This window comes from Balaenoptera borealis (assembly GCF_965194805.1).
Source record: "Balaenoptera borealis genome assembly, chromosome: 20".
NCBI lineage: Eukaryota > Metazoa > Chordata > Mammalia > Artiodactyla > Balaenopteridae > Balaenoptera > Balaenoptera borealis.
This window is the reverse complement of record NC_138879.1, coordinates 35,902,489-35,926,192: the sequence shown is the minus strand read 5'-3', so window position 1 is coordinate 35,926,192 and position 23,704 is coordinate 35,902,489. Positions and strand designations below refer to the sequence as shown.

At 41.1% G+C, this 23,704-nt stretch overlaps 1 protein-coding gene across 11 annotated transcripts in view; it reads left to right on the top strand.

Moving 5' to 3' along the window:
• TEX14 (testis expressed 14, intercellular bridge forming factor) overlaps positions 1-22,351 on the top strand; it is a 47,052-nt gene extending 24,701 nt beyond the window's left edge. For 4 of the 11 annotated variants that reach the window (XM_082371989.1, XM_082371988.1, XM_082371986.1 and 1 more), the window contains exons 12-22: positions 224-286; positions 799-926; positions 1,522-1,727; positions 2,772-2,868; positions 4,244-4,318; positions 7,184-7,261; positions 8,350-8,449; positions 11,606-11,698; positions 13,627-13,736; positions 14,964-15,015; positions 15,796-22,351. In XM_082371989.1, the coding sequence (XP_082228115.1) occupies positions 224-286; positions 799-926; positions 1,522-1,727; positions 2,772-2,868; positions 4,244-4,318; positions 7,184-7,261; positions 8,350-8,449; positions 11,606-11,698; positions 13,627-13,736; positions 14,964-15,015; positions 15,796-15,832 (1,039 nt within the window). In that variant the 3' untranslated portion in view covers positions 15,833-22,351. The other 7 variants (XM_082371991.1, XM_082371987.1, XM_082371990.1 and 4 more) reach the window with 7 other exon arrangements.
• Positions 22,352-23,704: the final 1,353 nt, after the last annotated feature.

Here is a 23,704-nt window from a genome sequence, read left to right as displayed (position 1 = left end):
AGAGTATTTATTCAGCCTCTGAAGAGGAAACAGAGGCCCAGACATCCCTGAGAACATGTGGCTAGTCAGTAGCAGAGCCGGGATCAGAACCCTCACTTTCCACCTTGAGCTTAGTGCCCTTCCAGCTGCCTCTCGCACTGGGCCAGTAACTGGTGCCTTGTACCACGTTATTGCACTCTGCTGACAGGGGATTTATATAATTTTCTCACTTTCTCTCTTACAGTACTGAAGATGAACAAGAGGAGACATTAAAGGAGTCACCAAAGGAAATGAAAGAGAAAGACATGTATGGCCACCAAAAGTTGCCTAAGTATTCTGTGCAAAGTCTTGGTTTTAGGGGAATAGTATTTCCTTGTTTGTAAGAGTCTGTGTTCTTCCCATTTTTATGTATACATTTAATGTGAGCCTGTTTCTTTTTTCACCTAAAAACTGTTGTGATGAGTGATCTAAATTAATAGCATCTTAATCAAGGAAACACAGTGATAAGAAGAATAGAAGTTTATACTTGTAGATTAAATCTGTTTGCCACATAAATAGACTTTCACGTATGTAATTTATTTTTGACTACTGAGATATGTTTAAAGTTAGTATCTCTTTTTAAGATATTCTCTAATATTCTCTCTAAGATATCTTAAATATCTTATAGATAACTTATGGATATTCTAAGATAGTCTCTGATTTTGGCCACTTGCCAAATAAAGACTTTTGTGAAGAGCATCTTTAAAAAGTACCTCTTAGGAATATAGTGTTTGATTTTTGTAAACATCTCCCAATTACTCTGTGCTTTTAATTCTTTAGATCATTGACAGACATTCAAGACCTGTCTAGTATCTCCTATGAACAAGATGGTTCTTTTAAGGAAGTCTCATGCAAAACACCCAAAATAAACCACGCGCCTACTAGCGTCAGCACTCCGCTCAGCCCGGGTAATCACTAGCAGACGATGTTCTGGGAAAGGGACTAACAGCCCCTGCCTCGCTGGCTATGGGAAGCCAGGCTGCAGGGGCAGACCCGCAGTGTTTTCTCACAGTACAGAGGAGTTTCTTTAGGGCCAGGGCTGAAGGGGATAATCCCATGGGAGGCCAGGTAGCTGTGGTGGTGGTGATTAACCAGCTATAAGGAGATTTTTAAACTCTAGCAATAGAGACATGCAAATGCAGAGTCTACTTTGTACTTGAAGCACTGTTGAATTTAGTGCAGATACATTGGATTCTCTAGAGTTTGTAACTTAAAATAGTACCTTGTGCTTAAACATACATAGTTCTGGGTCCTGCAACTGCCTACAGCCAGCATCAAATATCCTCTCTCTAGTGCCCTTTTTTCCAGTATATTTGTGGTTCAAATAATCTCCCTTTAGTCTCTCCCAAGTTTAGAGACTATCATCAGTGATCAGTGATTATTTCAGTTATTGACAATTTGGAAAATCCTTGTTCCAGGTATAGAGTTTTGTGGGGACTTCTTTTTGTTGTTTTTAAATAATGTAAAGGATTCAGACACTAACTGCCCTCTTTTCTACAACAGGGTCAATTTCTTCAGCTGCTAGTCAGTATAAGGACTGTCTTGAAAGTATCACACTTCAGGTTCAAACAGGGTCTACCTCATTCTGGAACAGTCAAGAATCTATTCAAACTTTGTCTGATAAATTTACAACTGTCCGAGAGAAAGCAAAGAGCCTAGATTCCCATCTTACTTCCTCTGGAACTCTTCCTTCAAGACTGACTAATCTCGTAAGTATACCGACTCTGCGTTGCACACTCTTGGAGTGAGTCCAAAGGCGTCAGTGATCCAAAAGGCCAAGATTTCTCCATATCTGTTTTACAAAGAAAGCAAGAAATAAGCTGGATCCTCTCCAGGCTTCCCTGGGGCTCCTCTCTGAGTCTGTATTGTAGAATGGATCCTGGGTTTTTGTGCCCTTTTTTTTCCCCCAGAGGTAATGTTTGTCGATTTCTCGAAAGATCCATCCTCTGCGATAGCTTATGATGCATTGTTCATCTGCATTGTTCTTTCTACCTAACCATATCTTACATACTAAGAGGAGGCTCGAGTTCTGCTTCCTTCTTGACGCCGCCTCTGGTTAGTTCTCTGAGAGTTTCGATTGATCTCTACCTTCTCTGAATTCCTAAACCAATAATCTGCAGCAAAAACACTTAATGGTACCTTCTCCTTGCTTCCTTCGCCTCCCCGTGCTGTTTGTTTGTTGGTTTCCTTTCTCTCTCTCCCTCATACTTCATATGTGTAGTCTCTTCAAGAACACTAAAAGTTCCTTACTTGGTTCTGCTCATTAAAAACCTGTTGACTGACCTTTCTGTAGGCAGATTGATTACTTGTTTGGGCCTCAATGAAAAATCGACTGTCATCTTCTCTGGGCATTTGACTCACAAAAGGTCTCACTCTGAAGTAGGGAAATAAAGAATTTTATGCTCTTGTTCAACAAACTGTTAATGGGGCAGGTTCTAAGTGCCAGGCACTATGCCAGGCCCTTTTCTAGGCATCCAGAAGTGAATGGGAAAGTCCACGCCCTGAAGGAGCTCACTGCCTATTGAGAAAGACTGGCAGGATGTAACACAGAGGTAAAAACTGAGTGCTGTGGAGGCAGAGAGGGGTGGGAAGGCTTCCAAGAGGAGATAACATTTGAATGTTTGACTCAGTCACCAAAAAAGTAGCTTCTTCCATCAATGATACACAAGATTAATCTTGGAAATGATTGAGCTTAACGGGCCTTTTTAGCTTAATACATGTGTCAGTTACCATGTTTATGTCTTAACTTGTAGAAAAGATTGCCTACATTTACTGGGGCTGGTTCCTCCAGCATTGCTAAGGCACCTGACACATCATCCCGTGCCACTCAGAGGAGGAGCCTGCAGAAAGGTACCCTGTGTTTAATATTAAAATACAAGTTCATAACAGTAAACCAATTTAAGGGAGACTTCATCTCCTCTTTGATGCTATAGTAGATTCAAACAAAAATGCTAATTTCCCCTGACTTCCCCTGAAGTAAAACATACTCATTATAGAAAACTTAGAGAATACAGAAGAGCTTAAAAGAGAAAACCACGACCATTCTACCATCATTTATTTTTTAAAGTTTTTTTTGATGTGGACCATTTTTAAAGTCTTTATTGAATTTGTTACAATATGGCTTCTGTTTTATGTTTTGGTTTTTTGGCCATGAGGCATGTGGGATCTTAGCTCCCCAACCAGGGATTGAACCTGCACCCCCTGCATTAGAAGGCAAAGTCTTAACCACTGGACTGCCAGGGAAGTCCCTCTACCATCATTTTTTAACCTCTTGTAGTATTTTGATGCATATCTTTTTTATATTTTTAGAAATATACCCCCAAATATCTATATATATATCTATAGATATATATATATATTCTTTTTTTTGGCATAGTTGAGATCATATAGTGTATCAGCTCTGGCCTGCTTCTTTTTCTTTAATGATATATTTTAGGATTTCCACTTGTCAGTAAAAATTATTCATAGATACATGTGATGGCTGCATAGTAGTCCAGTCTACATATGTTGCTTAACCATGTGCCCCAATGTTGAAGATTTATGTTGTCTTCCAACTTTTGCTCTTTGTACAGAAATCTTTATCTGAACCTCTGATCTTTTCCTTAGGATAGCGTCTTAGAAGGCAATTTCCAGCTCAAAGGGTATGAGAGCCTTAACAGCTCTTGAGGTGTAATTGCCTTTGCTCCATTAATCTTATTGTCTTGTGTCTTTGGTACAACTCTTAGAATTTCGCTCAGGGGGATAGAGATATTGTGAACTATGCTGAGGGGTTTTGGTTAACGTTATAATTGAGCCCTTAGGTGAAGGCCCAAAGTATGGTCTCCCATATCCCCTGGCCTGATAATCTGTAGAGAAAGGCCTCCCACCTTTTTTTCATTTTGACGGGTCTAGAGCTTCTATATCCCTCCAGCAGTCTTGGTCCAAATTGGACCCCCAGCCTCTTAGTAAGAATTTATACCTCACCTACCTCACATATCCTTGGGGAGGGGCACAGATCAAGTGGTGCTGAGGTGAGGTGTGATGTAGGAAAGGGTTTAGAATAAAAGGGAGAGTAAAACCTTTCACATATGAAGTCTCAATTAGGACCGTTAATATAAGAGGCTTTCTCCCCGTCTTAGCTTGTTTCATCATTGAGAAATCCTAAGTCAAATCCACGTCGAAGCCTCGAAAACCTAGTTCAGGTCTAGGAAGGCAGTAAGTCACTTTCTCCTTTATCTTTTTGAAGAACTAGTAGAAGCCATCTCGCAACATCACACTGATGAACTACCACCACCATCTCAGGAGCTGCTTGACGAAATTGGTAAGGCATGCTCGATACAGAATATACTCCATGGCCCTGCTTCTTACGGTCACTGACCACATACGGTTCTTTGTCTCAGGTGAGCGCACTAGTACCGAAGGCCCTATAAAGGTTTGATGGAAAGTACAGAATTCTGGAAGAGCCAGTTTTCCAATAAAATGGGCCTCAGACTACTACTGAAGCCTGGCCAGGATAATTGGTCTGTGTCTGTTGTCATTTTGTTACTTAAAGGGTCTACGGTAATGATTCTAAGAGGAAATAACAACATTCAAGTGGTTTATTATGATGAACTTGTTTTATTAGAAGAATTCTTATCTCCTTTTTGAACCAAACTAGCCATACTTCAGCCATACTGAAGTCTGGCAACTTGGGCCAAAACACCCCATGCTTTCTGTGTTGCCATTAGCAGGAGATATTAAAGGTAGTGGCATTGTGGATGAATCCCTTTCCTGAGGGCAGGGAAGTCAGTGGCACAAGACCTAATGAGACCAGCATTTTCCATTTCAGGCAGAGACTGAGGGATACCTGCTCAATTTTAGTTGCAGCTGATCAGCTGGCCTGCCCAGCTGAGCTGATGCTGAAAGTAAATGGAGCATGGTGATAGAAACATTTGGGGCAGGTGGTTTGCTTCTCCAGGGAGGACTGACTGCTCTCTTCTTGACAGCCTGGCTGACCAGCCCCTCACTCTGAGAGGGCACATCTCATCAGAGCTCTGATGGTACAGTTCTTGGTATGGGAACACTGGGGTCTTTCCTGAGGGGCATCTCTTGATTTTCAGGGTCTCCGAGGTTTTGTGTCTCATCAGGAAGAACGAGTTGAATGACTCAATGGACAGATATGGTCTAGGCTACCCAACCCCTAGCCCCTGGCTGTTGGCCTTACGAACTTGGGTGGAGCCGGTCAGAGCTGCCAAAGCCTCCCTTGGTTTCTTTCTTTTCTGTAGTCATAGGCCCTTCTTGCCTCACCACACCCCTCGCCCAGTGCCACAGGGTTGTGCAGGTCACAGGGTTGTTGGCTCTTAGGGCTCCCACCCCCGCACCAGCTTGCCTCCCCTGGAACCCCCTAGGGAGTCCCTGCAAATTCCTCCTCTCCAGTTGCTCTCCTTCACATACTCATGGAACTACTGCTTGTGAGAGTAGAGGTCAGCTCCTTGTGTCCCGCTCAGGTAGATTCTCAGTGCCGTCTGTTTTTTGGTCACGGCTTAGGACAGTACTTGTAGGCTCCTTGGCAGTTTGACCTTAGCGATACTTTTCCTCTGGATCCTGCTCTCCTCTCTCTGCAGTCACAATGTGGACCCCCCCCACCCCATCTCAGCAGCTGTCACCAGGCTTCTGCAGCTGGCCTCTTGGCACTGCTGTACCCCAGTGTGCTCTGCAGAAACTCTTCCTCATTTCACTTACGGGAATTATCTGGGCCAGGTTTCTAGGCGATGTCTTGTACTTTGAGATGGGTCAGTAATTTTCCAGAAAGATAAAGGGCAGAGGGCACCTGAGTAGTTTCTCCTAATAATGGGTGTGCCTACCTGATTATTGTTTATCATCACTCTCGTTGTTTCCTCTCAGGAGAGCTTTGGGGAGTGACCTGGAGCTGACACCTACTCTTTTGAAGGGCACACATCCACAACTCCAGGCTTCCGTCCAGGGCCTAAAGGGGAGGGTCCTTTAGAATCTTGTAAGATCAACAAGGGACTACCTCTAACAAAGATAAAAGTGGATTTTAAAATTTCAGATTATATTAAATGACCTTATGGGGCCCCTTGATGCCCAGGGGCTGCCAGGGAGGGCTTGCTTCCTGACCTGCTAGAAGGGAAAGACCTGTGCCTGCACGCAACAGGCCCGTGCCGGTGAGCCCAGGGGTCCCGTCTGTGCTGCCTCCCAGCTGGCTCTCTGATGGGCTCTGGGGAGCGCTTTGAGGAAACTGAGCACCTAACACACGTGAAGCAGTGTACTGAGTTTAGTAGACGCTTGTCTTAATCTAATGATCAATTTGTTAGGAACTGGAAATTTTATTCTTTGCCTTTTGTCTCTCCACAGACCAAATAAAAAATGTGTAATTTAGGTCAGTAGAGATAGGGAGAGATTTGGACTACTCTGAATTTACCAACTTTTTGAGAGAGTATATAAAATAGAGATTAAGCGCATAAGCCTTAGAGCTAGACTGCCTGAATTCAAATTCCAGTTACACCTCTTAGTATCTGTGTGATTCTAGGCAAGTTCCTTAGCCTTTCTTTTTTTAAAAAAATATTTATTTATCTTGGCTGCCCTGGGTCTTCATTGTGGCACGCGGGATCTTTGTTGCGGCACGCGTGCAGGATCTAGTTCTACTGACCAGGGATTGAACCCAGGCCCCCCTGCATTGGGAGCGTGGAGTCTTACCCACTGGACCACCAGGGAAGTCCCTCCTTAACCTTTCTTTACCTTAATTTCCTCATCTGTTAAACAGGAATGACAATAATGTGATCAATCTCATAGGGTATTGTGAAGATTAATTGTGAATATTAATCTTGAATTAATGTATGCAAATTAGAAATAGTACCTGCCACTTAGAGCTCTGCAAGTGTCACCTATCATCATCATTATTTTTACTTTTATTTTTAGTGTTATATGGGATTGGATGCCTAAGGCAGTGGTTCTCAAACTTCATCAGGCATCAGAACCACCTGGAGGGCTTGCTACACCATCCCCACCCCCAGAGTTTCTGATTCAGTAAGTCTGAGATGTGGCCTGAGAATTTGCATACCTAACAAGTTCTCAGGTTATACTGAGGCTGCTGGTCTGAGGAGTACTCTTTGAGAACCACTGCCCTAGAGGATAATGTGACATGCAAAAGAAGAAATAAGTTGCTTTCTGCTCTATGTTGTGACAGAGCACCTGAAGCGGCAGCAGTCCTCATCCACAGTGTTGGATGAGAACACAGCAAGTCACCTGGGCATCGCTGCAAGTGGTAAGCCAAATCCCTAGTTCTTTTTCATCAGATTTTGCTCTAACTGTCCTTGCAAGCACAGTGGTACATTTGGGTGAGTGTGGACCTTGAGGTCAGGCACACTCCACCTCAATTCTGACTCCACTGCTTACTTTGGTATGACAAACTGTTTAATGTCTCTCAGCTTCAGTTATCCTCATCTGTAAAATGAGAATGTTAACTCCTACCTAATGATGTTCATGCATAGTGCCTGGTACGTTGTGAGATACTTAACAAATGTTAGTCTCCTTCCCTTCATAGGACTGCTGGCAGGATGAAATGAGATAGCATATGTAAAATGCCTGGCATACATTAAAGGGCACTACCCTTCCCCACCCAAATTCCTTCCCTGGCTCCAATCTGGAAACATCTAACAAGTGGGAAGAGGGTGGCCCCCCAGAATAAATCTGTACAATTTGTTTTCAGGGACTCTTGCCTCCTCTTTTATGTGCCATTTCTTTCCTCTGTCTCTCTCGAGCCTTGGCACAGGCACGGCTTCCTGCCGTTTCACCTGGCAAAGAGCTCCCCAGACCTCAGAAGCAGCTTCTGTGGATACAGGCGCCCTGCAGATTGCCACCTGGCCCCCTGCTCTTCTGGGAAGAGGGGAACTTGTGCACTGCAGACTTCAGGGTCCACTGATTAGCCTTAATTTTTTGCACTCCATTTTTTTTTTTTTGGCTGCGTTGGGTCTCCGTTGCTGCACACGGGCTTTCTCTAGTAGCGGCGAGCGAGGGGCTACTCTTCATTGTGATGTGCGGGCTTCTCACTGCGGTGGCTTCTCTTGTTGCAGAGCACAGGCTCTAGGCGCACGGGCTTTGGTAGTTGCAGCGCGTAGGCTCAGTAGTTGTGGCCCGCGGGCTTTAGACCACAGGCTCAGTAGTTGTGGCACACAGGCCTAGTTGCTCTGCGGCATGTGGGATCTTCCCGAACCAGGGACTGAACCCGTGTCCCCTGCATTGACAGGCAGATTCCTAACCACTGCACCACCAGGGAAGTCATGCACTCCATTTTAAGGCAGGTTTTCTCAAAATTTTTTTTGTTCTAAAGTTAAGTCTTTCAACTGTTTTTAGATCAAAGGCATTTAGAAGAACAAGAAACTAACAGTAATAAAGAAGACAGCAGTATGCTTTGGACTAAAGAAACTCAGCATCTAGAAGAGGATACAGAGAGGTAACAGAAAAAGCTGGATTTTTTTTTTAAAGTGTTTGAAAAAACTATAGTGTTAGTTTATATTAGTTTTTCTTCTGATATTGACAAATAAGGAAATAATGGTCTTTTGTCATACTATCCTTATAGCCCCTATTCCTAAAAGGTTTTTTTTTGTTTTTTTCTTAAAAAGTCCTTAATTGTGATAAAATACACATAACACAAAATTTTTAAGTGTACAGTTCAGTAGTGCTACGTATATTCACATTGTTGTGCAACTGATCTCCAGAACTTTTTCATCTTGCAAAACTGAAACTCTATACCCATTAAACAACAACTCCCCATTTCCCCCTCCCCTCAGTCCCCAGCAACCACAGTTCTATTCTCTGTTTCTCTGAGTTTCACTATTCTTTTTTTTTTTTTTAACATCTTTATTGGAGTATAATTGCTTTACAATGGTGTGTTAGTTTCTGCTGTATAACAAAGTGTATCAGCTATACGTATACATATATCCCCATATCCTCTCCCTCTTGCGTCTCCCTCCGGTGTTTGTTGTTTTGTCACTGGCTTATTTCACTCAGCATAATGTCTTCAGGGTTCATCCATGTAGCATGCATCAGAATTTCCTTCCTTCTTAAGGCTGAATTCCATTGTGTGTGTGTGTGTGTGTGTGTGTGTATCACATTTTGTTTATCCATTCATCTGTTAGTGGTCACTAGGTTGCTTCCACCTTTTGACTACTGTAATGCTGCTCTGAGTGTGAGTGCGCAAATAGCTCTTCAACACACCCTGCTTTCATTTCTTTTGGATGTATACCCAGAAGTGGTATTGCTGGATCATATGGTAAATCTATTTTTATTTTTTTGAGGAAATGCCATCCTGTTTTCCACAGCAGCTGCACCATTTTACATTCCCACGAACAGTACACAAGGGTTCCACTTTCTCCAGATCCTTGCCAATATTTGTTATTTTCTGTTTTGTTTTTTTTTTTTTTGGCTGTGCCAAGCGGCATGCGGGATCTTAGTTCCCCGACCAGGGATCGAACCCGCGCCCCCTGCAGTGGAAGCGCAGAGTTTTAACCACTGGACCACCAGGGTGGGGGTGTCTCTGTTTTTTTGATAGTAGCCATCCTAATAGGTGCGAGGTGATATCTCATTGTGGTTTTGATTTGCATTTCCCTAATGATTAGCGATGTTGGGCATCTTTTCATATGCAGAAGGCCATTTGTATATCTTCTTTGGAGAAATATCTTAGTCCTTTGCCCATTTTTTAATAGGATTATTTGTTTTTTTCTTGTAAAGTTGTTGTTTTTTGTTTTTGTTTTTACTTCATTTTGTGAGGCAAACATCGGTTTCAGTTTCTTTCAAAACATTTTAGTTAAAGAGAATTTTTAGATCTTTCTAGCCAAATAAGAGAAGATGGAGGCAATCATCCAGACAATTCAGTCTGAAAACACAAGTTTGCCTCAAGAAACCCGATTCCGTTCTTGACTTGGAACTCTCCTTTGACCTGTGTTGTAAGGTAAACCACTTCAGATCACCTCCTTTGCCTCCTAACATTTCTTGCTTTGTCTGAACTGTCATTCAGGGCCAGGACTGGAGGGAGGTGAGCGCAGCACACTCCTTGGGCACAAAATTGAAGGGGGCACCAAAAAACTCAGAAGTCAAGAAAAGTACTATTTTGATGCCATATTTTAAAAAATCAATACTAATGCAAAAAAAATCCATGATGAACAAAACATTTACGTTTTAAAGAAAGAGAGGCTATGAATCTACACTTACACCACTTGCCTCATCCTTATCCTGGACCAGCAAATCCTTAGGGAAGCCCTGCCGAATACTTTCAGCTGCAAACGTTAGAAAACCCCACCATCGTGTTTAAATGAGTTTGTCTCACACGACATGAAGCCCGGAGGTTGGCAGGCCACGGCTGGTGTAGCAGCTCAGTGATGCTACCAAGGACTTCGGCTCTTTTGATCTGTCTGCTCTGCCAGACATAGCATGTTGGCCTTTGTTTTCAGGCTTGTCAACTCCTGGACACGGTGCCTGCTCTCCCTACTCCAGGCAGAAATAAGAGGGTGGGGCAAAGGAATAGTCGAGCCAACCTTATGCCTTTTTATCTGGAAAGCAGAAGCTTTCCTAGAAGCCCTTCTCAGCAGATGCCTGCTTATATCTCCTTGGCCAAATGTGACGCATGGCCACCCTTGGTTGCCAGGGAGACTGGAAATTGCGTTTTTAGCTTTCAGCTGCTATAGGAGAGGAAGGTAAGGGAGGACAGTGTGATGAATAACTTTTGGGTAGTGAATCCCGTTTCTGTCACACTCTTCAAGGACTAAACTATTCTCCACAAGGAAGGAAAAGAGAGAGACCTGGACAGGAAGTGAGGAGACTAGAGCCCTGGGACCTGAGAGGAAGTGGGGAGAGGCTTTTTTTTGGGGGGGGGGGCGAGACAAAGAAAAAGAGGCAAAGGGGGAGGAAGGTAAACTTCTTAAAGTTTTATAAACCTTTTGTCTATAATGTATGATGTAACTCCATTCATTCCATCTCCCCAAAACACCTTCGGTAAATATCTAGCCATTATTTAAGGCAAAAGAAGAGTAGCTCAAGAAGGCCAAATTACATTTGGTTATACAAATATAAAGTGCTTTGCACATTATCAAAAGTTAGCTACTATTATCATTGTCTCTTCCTTTTTCAAAAGGGCTGGCTATGCTAGACACAGGTAGCTGCCCACAGATGCTCAGTCATCTCAGTCCTTGGCACCAAGCCAGAGTGGGAGATATTTTTTCAGATGGTTGGGACTTTTCAGGCCTTCTGAAAACACATTCTCTGCATCCAGTAGCCTCAGAGGCAGTTCTTAATCTGAAAAATTTGTGGGAATGAGTGTGCATTTCTAGCCTCAGGTGGAAGTTGATGTAATGACCTAGAATTGAGACAGAGTCTCATATCACACTTTGGGCTTTTTTGTCAAGAGGCTAAAGGAGGGTTCTGGTGCACATTTAAATCGGATCTAAGTGACCACTACAACTCCAGGTACAGTCTCACGGAGCTCTCACTTTCTCACGCGTACAGTGAAAGCAGGAGTTTGAAGGTCCTTTCCCGCTCTAGAGTGCTATGCCTCCTTGTCAAGGGAGAAGGGGGATGATTGCTGTCTCAATTCTCTTCACTTGCCCTTGGACAGAGCTCACTCTACGCTTGATGAGGACCTGGAAAGATGGCTGCAGCCACCTGAGGACAGCACGGAGCTACAGGGTCTCCCCAAGTGCTCGGCAAGGTTATTGTTCTCCATCAGGGGATCATTTTTTTCTTTTTCGGGAAGGGGGACTAGACTTTAGTTCAGTTTTTTGAAATAAATAGATTTTAGTTTTTTAGAAAGTACATGGACTCCTTGGAGAAAGAATGTTTGGTGATAGCATTACATTGCTCTAGATAAGCCAGCCCCGACTTCTGTCTCCCCCTCTTCCTCCAGCCACCCACAGTGCTCAAGATACTGACTAGCAGACTGATATCAGTATAGAGAGAGGCCTCTAAGATTGCTGTGTCTAGGCCCTGTCACCTTCAACATTTTCGTCAGTCATTCAAATTAAATCAGAAGAGGCATGCTTATCAAATTTTTAGATAACACAAATCTAAGGATAAATGCTAATGTGATGGGTAGATAGACTGTGGCTTCAAAATGGTCTTGACAGGTGGAAGTGTTAGATTTCTCTGAAAGATAAAGGTGAGCATTTAGATCCAAAAGTATAGAATGTGAGAGATCTGACCTAATGGAGCATTTTTTGATCGGAAACTCCTACTCTACTGTAATTTCATTGAAGACGGGAAGTACATCTTATTTTTATATGCCCAGCATTTAGCATGCATTTTGAGATGTGGTAAGAATTCAAGAAATTCCCCTTGAAGAAGACGTGGACAGCGACTCCATGAGACCTCAGTTTGATGCAGTTGCTGAAAAGGTCAATGCAGCACTGACGCTGAACAGACAGAAATGTGCAGTCCAGGCCAAGGTGATGTCTCAGGCTAGCTAGAGGACTTCTAGAACTCATGTGGGGCTCCTTTTGGGGTGTCACATTTTAAAAGGGGACCGTCAACAAATAGAAGAGGGTGGCCACAGAACAGCTAGAAGTCTGGAAACCTTGTCATGTGAGAACAGCTGACGGAGCTGGGGAGGCTCAGTCTGAGAAGAGCAAATGGAGTAGAGAATTTGATAGCTGCCCCCAAATACCTGAAATATTGTAAAGTGAAGAGAGTCGGCTTACTCTCTTCCGCCCCAAAGGACAGAGCCACTGACTAGAAACTGCAGAGTAAGAGATTTTTATTCAGTAAAGCACAAGCTTTCTAATGGCCACAGCAATCTGATAGAGAAGCAGCTGCCTCTACACTAACTTTAACAGCAGCTCCTCCCACCCAAGCGTAGGCGGCACGACTCTCTGGTCCAGGGCATTTGGACGGAGGTAATAGATAACCTCCTCCAACTTTAGAGCCTGTGATTCTATTAGTGATGAGAGGTTAGGAGGAAAAAAAATCCTTTTCACCCTAGCTGGCTTTATTTTCTCTCTCACTTTGCATATTTTATTTTGAATACCCACCAGATGAAAACAGAAGAAAAAACCCCTAAACCATGTCAGTCTGAGTCATCCATCATCTGTTGAGCACTGTCAGTGAGCTGAGCACGGTGCTAGGGGCTAGAGATGCAGAGGGATAGCATGTCTCTGCCCTTAGGGAGCTTATCGTTGAGTGCGGGAGTTGGTTTCTGCTTACTGGTTTGACAAATGTGGTCTTCAGTTATTAGATACTGCAGTTAGATATTGAGAGTTTTAGGAAATGAAGATAAGGTAATAAAAATACATGTGGTTGTAAAAAGGACACCAATTACAACATAAGTGAAATGCTTTTTTCCTTTGGGACAATACAGCCTAGTGGTTGAGAGCAGTGTCCGAGTCAGGCTTCCTGGGTTCATCCCAGCTCTAGGACTTACTGGGCATGTAATTTAACTTCTCTGTGCCTCAGTTTTCTCATCACTTAACTACCTTATATCGTTGTGATGAGAATTAAATGAGTTAGTATACATTACAGCACTTGAACTGTTCCATAGGGAAGGCACAGTTAGCTCTAGTTATTATTATATTTCCTTGGGAGCACAGTCCTGTTCCCCTGGCCATTGTGCACATGGTTTAATGACCAAAATCATTGTCATTGAAGGGAGACAAATACTAAAGATCAAGAAGTTGGTGAAAAGAAGAGAAAAGGGGAAGAAAGCATCACGCCAGAGAGAAGGAAGTCAGAGAGCTTTTTAGGGACTTCTGAAGAAGGTATGAATGGATGTTCATTTACAATGTAGCCTAGCCTGGAGTCCTTGGGCTTCCATGAGCATCAAAGTTATTTAGAACTGTTTCCCAGATGCTATACATAATCCTCCTACACTTTCCCCCTGTAGTTCAGCCCAGGTTTTCTGTTAATTCCCAATTATGTCTTTATCACAAAACAGTAACTACAGCCAATTCTATTTCTAAAGCAAGCCTTCAGCCAGGCTCATATTGTCTGGAAAGGTGTTTTCCTTCTAATGTGTCTTCAAAAGATAAGAAATCATAAATTGTGGAATTTAGGTGGAGTCTACAAGTAATGTGAAAAGTACAAACCTTAATTTCAAAACTGTTTTGATAGAGCTTTAAGGCGCCATTCACAAATGATGCCCTCCTATATTTAAGTTCCTCCTACTCAGGAAGTTAGCGTCATTAACTCTTTCAGATCATCTGGTATCCCTTTTATCCCTTCCCCAGTCCATTCTCATTCTTCTCCTTTTTCTGCCCTGCTTTGTGCCCCAGTATGCTGACCCTTGTGAACTGAATCTGCTGGGCTTCCTGGCCAGCCGGCTTCCTGTTGGCCAATGGGAGACCCCAGCAGAAGATCAGATAATTGGGCTATTACTTGCCTGACTGCCTACCTCAGCACTTCATCTCTGTGTGGAAGTGATGTCCCTCAACAAGCACAGCTTCTATAGCGCAGCCCATCCTTCCCAGTTCTAGCTCTCACTGGGTTCCAGTAACTGTTCTGCCCCACCTGTCCTCCACCCCCACCCCAGTCCCTTCAGGCTTAGGGGTGATAATGGCTTCCCACTGCTGCTAGTCGCTGGATGCTTTGCCATACCTTGTTTGCTCCCTTAATTCTGACAACACCTCTGTAAGTAGTCACTTCATTAAAGGGCCTGGGGGTGCATTCTGTTTCCTCCAGGACCCTGACTGGCACAAGGCCCAGAGTGTGTGAGCATTCAGATAGTATTGAATTCACTGAGAACATAATGCAGGGACTTTGTGAAATTAGCATCATTCGTGTCCATTGCTATGACAGGGAGCTGCAGGATGTTAGGAGTGGAAGCCCAGTATCTGTGTTTTTAGAAAGATTCTATCTCTGTAGAAGAAAACAATTGATGGAGAGAAAACAGTCCACCCTAAACTAGAGAGAGTACTAATGTGACTTCTGAATGCTCTCACCCTTTGACCCAGAAAGTAATCAAGTTGTTTTTTCTTCCTCCTATCAAGAGGAACTAAAACCCTGTTTTTGGAAGCGACTGGGTTGGTCCAAACCATCCAGGTAATGAGATGTCAGATGTTTGTAAGTCAAAATCCACTGTTTATGGACAACATGAATAGACTTTAAACATGTACCAGTATCTAAATAAACATTAATGACAAAGACTTGAATTCAGAGTTGCTCAGTTTTAAAAATGCTAATGTTTATAGTTAATTAAAATACGAGAGGAAATTAATGCCAACTTTGATTACATAATTGGTAGACAGCACAAGAATGGTTTTTTTTTTTTTTGGCTGCGGGTCTTTGTTGCTACACGTGGGCTTTCTCTAGTTGCAGCGAGCGGGGCCTACTCTTCATTGCGGTGAGCGGGCTTCTCATTGCAGTGGCTTCTCTTGTTGCGGAGCACGGGCTCTAGGCACGCGGGCTTCAGTAGTTGCAGCACGCGGGCTCAGTAGTTACAGCACACAGGCCCTAGAGTGCGCGGGCTTCAGTAGTTGTGGCGTGTGTGCTCAGTAGTTGTGGCACACAGGCTCAGTAGTTGTGGCGCATGGACTTAATTGCTCTGCGGCATGTGGGATCTTCCCAGACCAGGGATCGAACCCGTGTTCCCTGCATTGGCAGGCGGATTCTTAACCACTGCGCCACCAGGGAGGTCCCACAAGAATGGTTTTAGATGGAGGGAGTACAGAAGATGCTGCTCTCGAAATGCTTTGCATTTCCACGATGCACTAGCTTATCATAATCTCGCTTGATTACTTTGAATTCAGTTGAATAAAAAGAGGCTGTTGTTTGTGTCTTTAAGAAACATCACACCAACTCGAAACTCCCTTTTTTGTTCAGGATAATCGTGCTGGATCAGAGTGACTTGTCAGACTGACCGGAAGTGGACCATAGATGGACTCCTGGCCTGCGTTTGAGTGTCCTGCTCGTGAGCTCCCTTCTTCCCTCATCTGCTTCAGTCACCATTAGGGCAGTGGTTCCATTGCTCACACTTTGTTCAGCCGCCACAATAGACAGAACGACTTGTTTGTTTGCAGCACATTTAACCATTTGTTTTCAGTCAGATTTCTGAAAAGTAAACGGTAGTTTTGATTGTAAAGCTTTCTCATTGTGCCCAGAATGGCGTTTGGTTTTTTTATATAAATGTTCAAACACTTCAACTCCTGTTATATAATAAAATGTTTCCTTTTAATACCAGTTAGGTTTCAGCTGTAAGATATATTTCTGTGTTTTAGTTGTTGGGAGAGGACCCGCCACCCAAAGAAGTTTTGATTTCTGTTATAAAGTTTGACAAGTAAATAACTACTGCTACCACCCATCGTACAAACTGGCACCAGTCATCCATGTTTTATTACAGAAATATTGCCCTCCTCTTCACCGGGATTGCCATATTCCCGTTCCAGCTACAATTGACTTACATGATAAAAGTGTGGGTAGGAATAAAAGCCCAAAATATTTTGAACTCTTTAAGGTGAACAAACATCATCTCTGTATATTTCAGTTTACACCTCACATCCTTAGTGTCTTAGAAGAAACTATGGTAAGAAAGATCACAATATTTTCTCTAACTTAGCCTCTTGTGCGGTGCTAGCCAGCTAACATTTTATCTGTAAGTAGTAGGTCTTTGTTTGTGAAAACCGGAGAGTTCCTATTGTGGACGGTCATATTCATACAGTTCTTAGCTCCCCAAAATTTTACTCTGCACAAATAAAACAGGAAGGTACAAGTTTATTTGACCATTTTAAAGCAAGGAAACAGTTGCTTGCCATTGTAACCAGAGGAAACCCATGACAAATTACTTTACAAATAATACAAAACTTTGAGGGATACAGTGACTTAGTAACATGCAGTACTTCCTCTCAAAAAACTTTATATGGTGAGAAAAAAACCAACATACATAAAAATGTAAGAACTAATAGCAGACATATCATGATAAATGGTAAGATATGAAATTACAGCATTATCTATTAGTATTCATAAAGGCTACAAGTCCTACAAGGCTACAGACTCGCACTGATGTGGTTTGTAATCCTTTGTCTACAGAGTAGACTCTTCTCTCTGGCCAGTGACTATGTAATATTGGCCAATATTAACAATAATAATGTTGATAGATATTGTTTATTGGTTATGGAGCACCTGTAATGTGCCAGGTACTTTATATACTTGGTACTTTTCCTGCACATGGCACTCTCACTGTATTTCTTTAGCATGCTGCTTTTCCTACTCTTCAGCAGCTGTTATTTCAAACTTTTATTCTTCACTTCCCATCAACATTTAACAGATGAATTACCTCCAACTTTACAGAGAAATTAGCCATCAGATGGGAACAAATCAGCTTCCCACCACCAAAACTACTAACAAGACCACATCTGTCTCTGTGACTAGAACAGCTGTAGGTAAAGCAGTCTACCCTAAACTAGAGGTGGACCTGTTCTACATGTACTCTTTCTGTTGATACTTTCCTCCATGTTACACTGAAGGAGGTGTCTCTCTTCCTGTCCAAGGCCAGTCTCATCTCCTGTCTGCTCAGAGTTATCCTTTCAAGTTATTATCTCCCTTCTTAGTATCTCCAACCCCTTCTTTATTAGCTTGTTTTCATCACTTGACGCACTTGGATTTTTCCCATTGTTAAAAAGTATTCCCTGGATTTTCCTGGCAATCCGGCGGTTAAGACTCTGTGCTTCCATTGCTGGGGGCACTGGTTCGATCCCTGGTCGGGGAACTAAGATCCCTCATGCCGTATGGTGCGGCCAAAAAAAAAAAAAGTATTCCCTGGATCCCACGTCCCTTTCCAGCCACTGCCCCATCTCTTTCCTCCCACTGCAGTTAGAGTTCTTAAAAGAGTTGTCTACACCTGCTGTCTTTAGTGCCTCACCTCCGACTCACTCTTCAACCCACTATAATCTGAATTCTGCTCCTTCCGTTCTCAGGCAATCCTAAGGTTACCCATGACTTCCATATTCCTAAATCCCAGGGACACCCTTCTGACCTCGTTGTCCAGTTTGCTCTCTCAGACTATTCCCTTGACTCCCTTATGTTACAATCTGGTTTTCCTTCTATTTCTCTGGTTATTCCATCTTAGCCTCCTTTGGGGCCTGCCTTTACCTTTTCTTTTTATTTTTAAAATTTATTTTATTAAAGTATAGCTGAGTTACAATGTTGTGTTAATTTCTGCTGAACAGCAAAATGATTCAGTTATACATATACATACATCCTTTTTCATATTCTTTTTCATTGTGTTTTATCACAGGATATTGAATATAATTTCCTGTGCTATACAGTAGGACCTTATTGTTTACCTATTTTATATATAGTAGTTTGTATCTGCTAATCCCAAACTCCCAATCCATCCCTTCCCCACCCCCCTCCCTCTTGGTAACCACAAGTCTGTTATCAATACCTGTGAGTCTGTTTCTGTTTTGCAGATAAGTTCATTTGTGTCATATTTTAGATTCCACATATAAGTGATATCATATGGTATTTGTCTTTCTCTGTCTGACTTCACTTAGTATGATAATGTCTAGGTCCATCCATGTTGCTGCAAATGGCATTCTTTCTTTCTTTCTTTTTTATGGCTGAGTAGTATTCCATTGTATATATGTACCGCATCTTCTTAATCCATTCATCTGTTGAGACATTTAGGTTGTTTCCATGTTTTGGCTCTTCTGAATAGTGCTGCTGTGAACATAGGGGTGCATGTATCTTTTAAATTACAGTTTTGTCCAGATATATGCCCAGGAGTGGGATTTGTGGATCATATGACAACTCTATTTTTAGTTTTTTAAGGAACTTCCATACTGTTCTCCATACTAGCTGCACCAATTTACATTCCCACCAACAGTGTAGGAGGGTTTCCTTTTCTCCACACCCTCTCCAGTATTTGCTATTTGTAGACTTTTTAATGATGGCCATTCTGACCGATGTGAAGTGGTGCCTCATTGTAGTTTTGATTTGCATTTCTCTAATAATTAGCAACGTTGAGCATCTTTTCACGTGCCTGTTGGCACTCTGTATGTCTTCTTTGGAGAAATGTCTGTTTAGGTCTTCTGCCCATTTTGCAATTAGGTTTTTTTTTTTTTGTTATTGAGTTGTATGAGCTGTTTGTATATTGAAATTAAGCCCTTGTTGGTCACATCATTTACAAATATTTTCTCCCAGTCTTTAAGTTGGCTTTTCATTTTGTTTATGGTTTCCTTTGCTGTACAAAAGCTTGTAAGTTTGATTAGGTCCCATTTGCTTATTTTTGCTTTTATTTCTATTGCCTTGGGAGACTGACCTAAGAAAACATTGGTACGATTTTATTTTTGTCAGAGAATGTTTTGCCTATGTTCTCTTTTAGGAGTTTTATGGTGTCATGTCTTACATTTAAGTCTGTAAGCGATTTTGAATTTATTTTTGTGTATGGTGTTAGGGAGTGTTCTAATTTAATTGATTTACATGCGGCTGTCCAACTTTCCCAACACCACTTGCTGAAGAGACTGTCTTTTCTCCCATTGTATATTCTTGCCTCCTTTGTCGAAGATTAATTGACCATAGGTGTGCGGGTTTGTTTTGGGGCTCTCTATTCTGTTCCATTGATCCATATGTCTGTTTTTGTGCCAATACCAGTCTGCTTTGATTACTGTAGCTTAGTAGTATTGTCTGATGTCTGGGAGGGTTATGCCTCCTGCTTTGTTCTTTTTCCTCAGGATTGCTTTGGCAATTATGGGTCTTTTATGGTTCCATATGAATTTTAGGATTATTTGTTCTACTTCTGTGAAACATGTCATGGGTAATTTGATAGGGATCACATTAAAGCTATAGATTGCTTTGGGTGGTATGGCCATTTTAACAATATTAATTCTTCCAATCCAGGAGCATGGGATACCTTTCCATCTCTTTGAATCATCTTTAGTTTCCTTTATTAATGTTTTATAGTTCTCAGCATATATATCTTTCACCTCCTTGGTCAGGTTTATTCCTAAGTTATTTTTTTTTTTTGATGTGATTTTAAAAGGGATTGTTTTTTTACATTCCTTTCACCTCTACCTTTTCTTTTCTTTTTTTTTCACACACACACACACACACACACACACACACACACACACACACTGTATTTTATTTTTACAAGAGATAAATAGACTGACACCAAGCATTGTACATGGATGACCACAACAAAAGCAACAATGATTGCAATTACCAAACATGAAACACACTCATACTATGTCATAATATTGACATTCAGTCCAGTAATCGTCCACTGTAACAGCTCCTTTACTTTGCAGTGAAAATTGATTTGTATATACTTTGCCTCTGAGTCCTTGTGGGATTTTTTTTTTTTAATTCAAACAGAAAGTCACAAAAATTATACTCATCCTCATCAGTTCACTCAGTCCCATGTAATTAATTTTTTTTTATCTTGATCTTTTGTTAGCACTTTTATGAGTTTATCAGTTCTTCATTAGAGTTCTGAAAATGCTTATTCATTCAGTTCAGCAGTACAGTCAGTTACCAGAAACCTGTGCTTGTCAGAGTCTTTTCCCTGAATTTCTTGAAGATGAAACCCTTTTATAGGAACATATTTGCAAAAGCATCAGAGTACACCCAGAACTGTCTGTAAATGACAAAAGACTTAAAAATGACCACGGTTAAAGATTTGATGAAAGTTCATAATAATGCAGTTGATAAGAAAATTAGTTATTTCTGAGATATACATTTTAAAGTAATAACTAGGATTATGACTTATAACATTATACCAGAACATATAAGATTTTTAGAAATTTCATGTAATGTCTGAAACATTTATATTAACATATTTCCATACAAATAACGCAATGAAAGTTTAGTATTAGTTGTTTTGTTTGTTTGTTTTTTTATACTGCAGGTTCTTATTAGTCATGAATTTTATACACATCAGTGTATACATGTCAATCCCAATCTCCCAATTCATCACATCACCACCACCCCACCCCCGCTGCTTTCCCCCGCTTTGGTGTCCATACGTTTGTTCTCAAAGAGAAAATCTTGAAAGCAGTAAGAGAGAGACAAATAGTCATATAAAGGAATCCTCAATAAGATTATCAGAAGATAATTTCTCATCAGAAAATTTTAAGGTCAGAAGACAGTGGGTTGGTATATTCAAATTGCTAGAATAGTAAAACTGTCAACCAGGAATTCTATATATGACAAAACTGTCCTTCAAAAGTGAGGGAGAGATTAATATATTCCCAGATAAACAAAAGCTGAGAATTTGTAAGCACCAGACCTGCCCTGTAAGAAATGAATAAGGGAGTCCTGCAAGGTGAAATGAAAGGATACTAGACAGTAACTCAAAGACACATGGAGAAATAAAGATCTCAATAAAGGTAAATGCATGGGTAATTATAAAAGCTAGTATTATTGTAACAATGGTTTGTAAATGCACTTTTTGTTTTCTGCATAATTTAAGAGACTAATACGTTTAAGGGAAAAAAGAGCAGTTATTAGTGTAAATGCTAGTATTATTGTAACTATGGTTTGTTAACTCCACATCTTGTTTTCTACATAATTTGAGGGACTAATGCATTTAAAAGAATTATTAGTTTATTTTTTTGGTTTTTAAACTAAAAATTAGTTTAAAAAAATTTTTTTTTTGTAAATTATTAGTTTATAATTTTGTGTCATCAACAGCTGAAAGGAGTGGGGATGGAGCTGTAAAGGAGCAGAGTTTTAGTATGTTATTGAAGTTAAACTGGTATAAATTCAACTTAGAGAGTGTTACAACTTTAGGATGCTAAATGTAATCCCCATGGTTACCACAAAGAAAATAGCTATAGAAAATACACAAAAGGAGAAGAGAAAGGAATTTAAACATTTCACTACAGAAAATCAACTAAACACAAAAGACAGTAATGCAGGAAATTTGGGACAAAAAGCTATAAGGTGTACAGAAAACAAATAGCATAATGACAGAAATAAGACCCTCCTTATCAGGAATTATTTCAAATGTAAATGAATCAAGCTCTCCAATCAAAAGACAGAGATTGGCAGAATGGATAAAAACACATGATCATAGAGGAAAACATAGGCAGAACACTCTATAACATAAATCACAGCAAGATCCTTTTTGACCCACCTCCTAGAGAAATGGAAATAAAAACAAAAATAAACAAATGGGACCTAATGAAACTTAAAAGCTTTTGCACAGCAAAGGAAACCATAAACAAGATGAAAAGACAACCCTCATAATGGGAGAAAACATTTGCAAATGAAGCAACTGACAGAGAATTAATCTCCAAAATTTACAAGCAGCTCATGCAGCTCAATATCAAAAAAACAAACAACCCAATCCAAAAATGGGCAGAAGACCTAAATAGACATTTCTCCAAAGAAGAGATACAGATTGTCAACAAACACATGAAAGAATGCTCAACATCACTAATCATTAGAGAAATGCAAATCAAAACTACAGTGAGATATCTCACACCAGTCAGAACGGCCATCACAAAAAATCTACAAACAATAAATGCTGGAGATGGTGTGGAGAAAAGGGAACCCTCCTGCACTGTTGGTGGGAATGTAAATTAATACAGCCACTATGGAGAACAGTATGGAGGTTCCTTAAAAAACTAAAAATAGAACTACCATACGACCCAGCAATCCCACTACTGGGCGTGTACCCTGAGAAAAACATAATTCAAAAAGAGTCATGTACCACAATGTTCATTGCAGCACTATTTACAATAGCCAGGACACGGAAGCAACCTAAGTGTCCATCGACAGATGAATGGATAAAGAAGATGTGGCACATATATACAACGGAATATTACTCAGCCATAAAAAGAAATGAAATTGAGTTATTTGTAGTGAGGTGTGGATGGACTTAGAGTCTGTCATACAGAGTGAAGTAAGTCAGAAAGAGAAAAACAAATACCATATGCTAACACATATATATGGAATCTAAAAAAAAAAAAAGGTCATGAAGAACCTAGGGGCAGGACAGGAATAAAGACGCAGACCTACTAGAGAATGGACTTGAGGACATGGGGAGGGGGAAGGGTAAGCTGGGACAAAGTGAGAGAATGGCATGGACATATATACACTACCAAATGTAAAACCGATAGCTAGTCGAGAGCAGCCGCATAGCACAGGGAGATCAGCTCAGTGCTTTGTGACCACCTAGAGGGGTGGGTTAGGGAGGGTGGGAGGGAGATGCAAGAGGGAGGCGATATGGGGATGTATGTATATGTATGGCTGATTCACTTTGTTATAAAGCAGAAACTAACACACCATTGTAAAGCAATTATACTCCAATAAAGATGTTAAAAAAAAAAAAAAAGCACATGATCCAACTCTATGTTGTCTACAGGAGACTCACTTGAGATCCAAAGACACAAACAGGTTGAAAGTGAAAGGATGGAAAACGGTATTCCATGCAAATAATAACCAAAAGAGAGCAGGGGTGGCTATACTATCAGACAGTTGACTATACCAAAGTTTACAGGGGACAAAGAAGGACATTATATATTAATAAAAGGTTCAATGCAGAAAGAAGACATAATAATGATAAATATTTATGTGCCTAATGATATACTTTCAAAATATATAAAGCAAAAACTGACAGAACTGCAGGGAGAAATAGACAATTCTATAATAATAATTGGAGACTTCAAAAACCCACTCACGGTTACGGATAGAACAACCAGACGGAAGATTAGTAAGGAAACAGAGGACTTAAACAACACAACGAGCCAAGTAGATTTATAGACATATACAAAACACTCTACCCAAC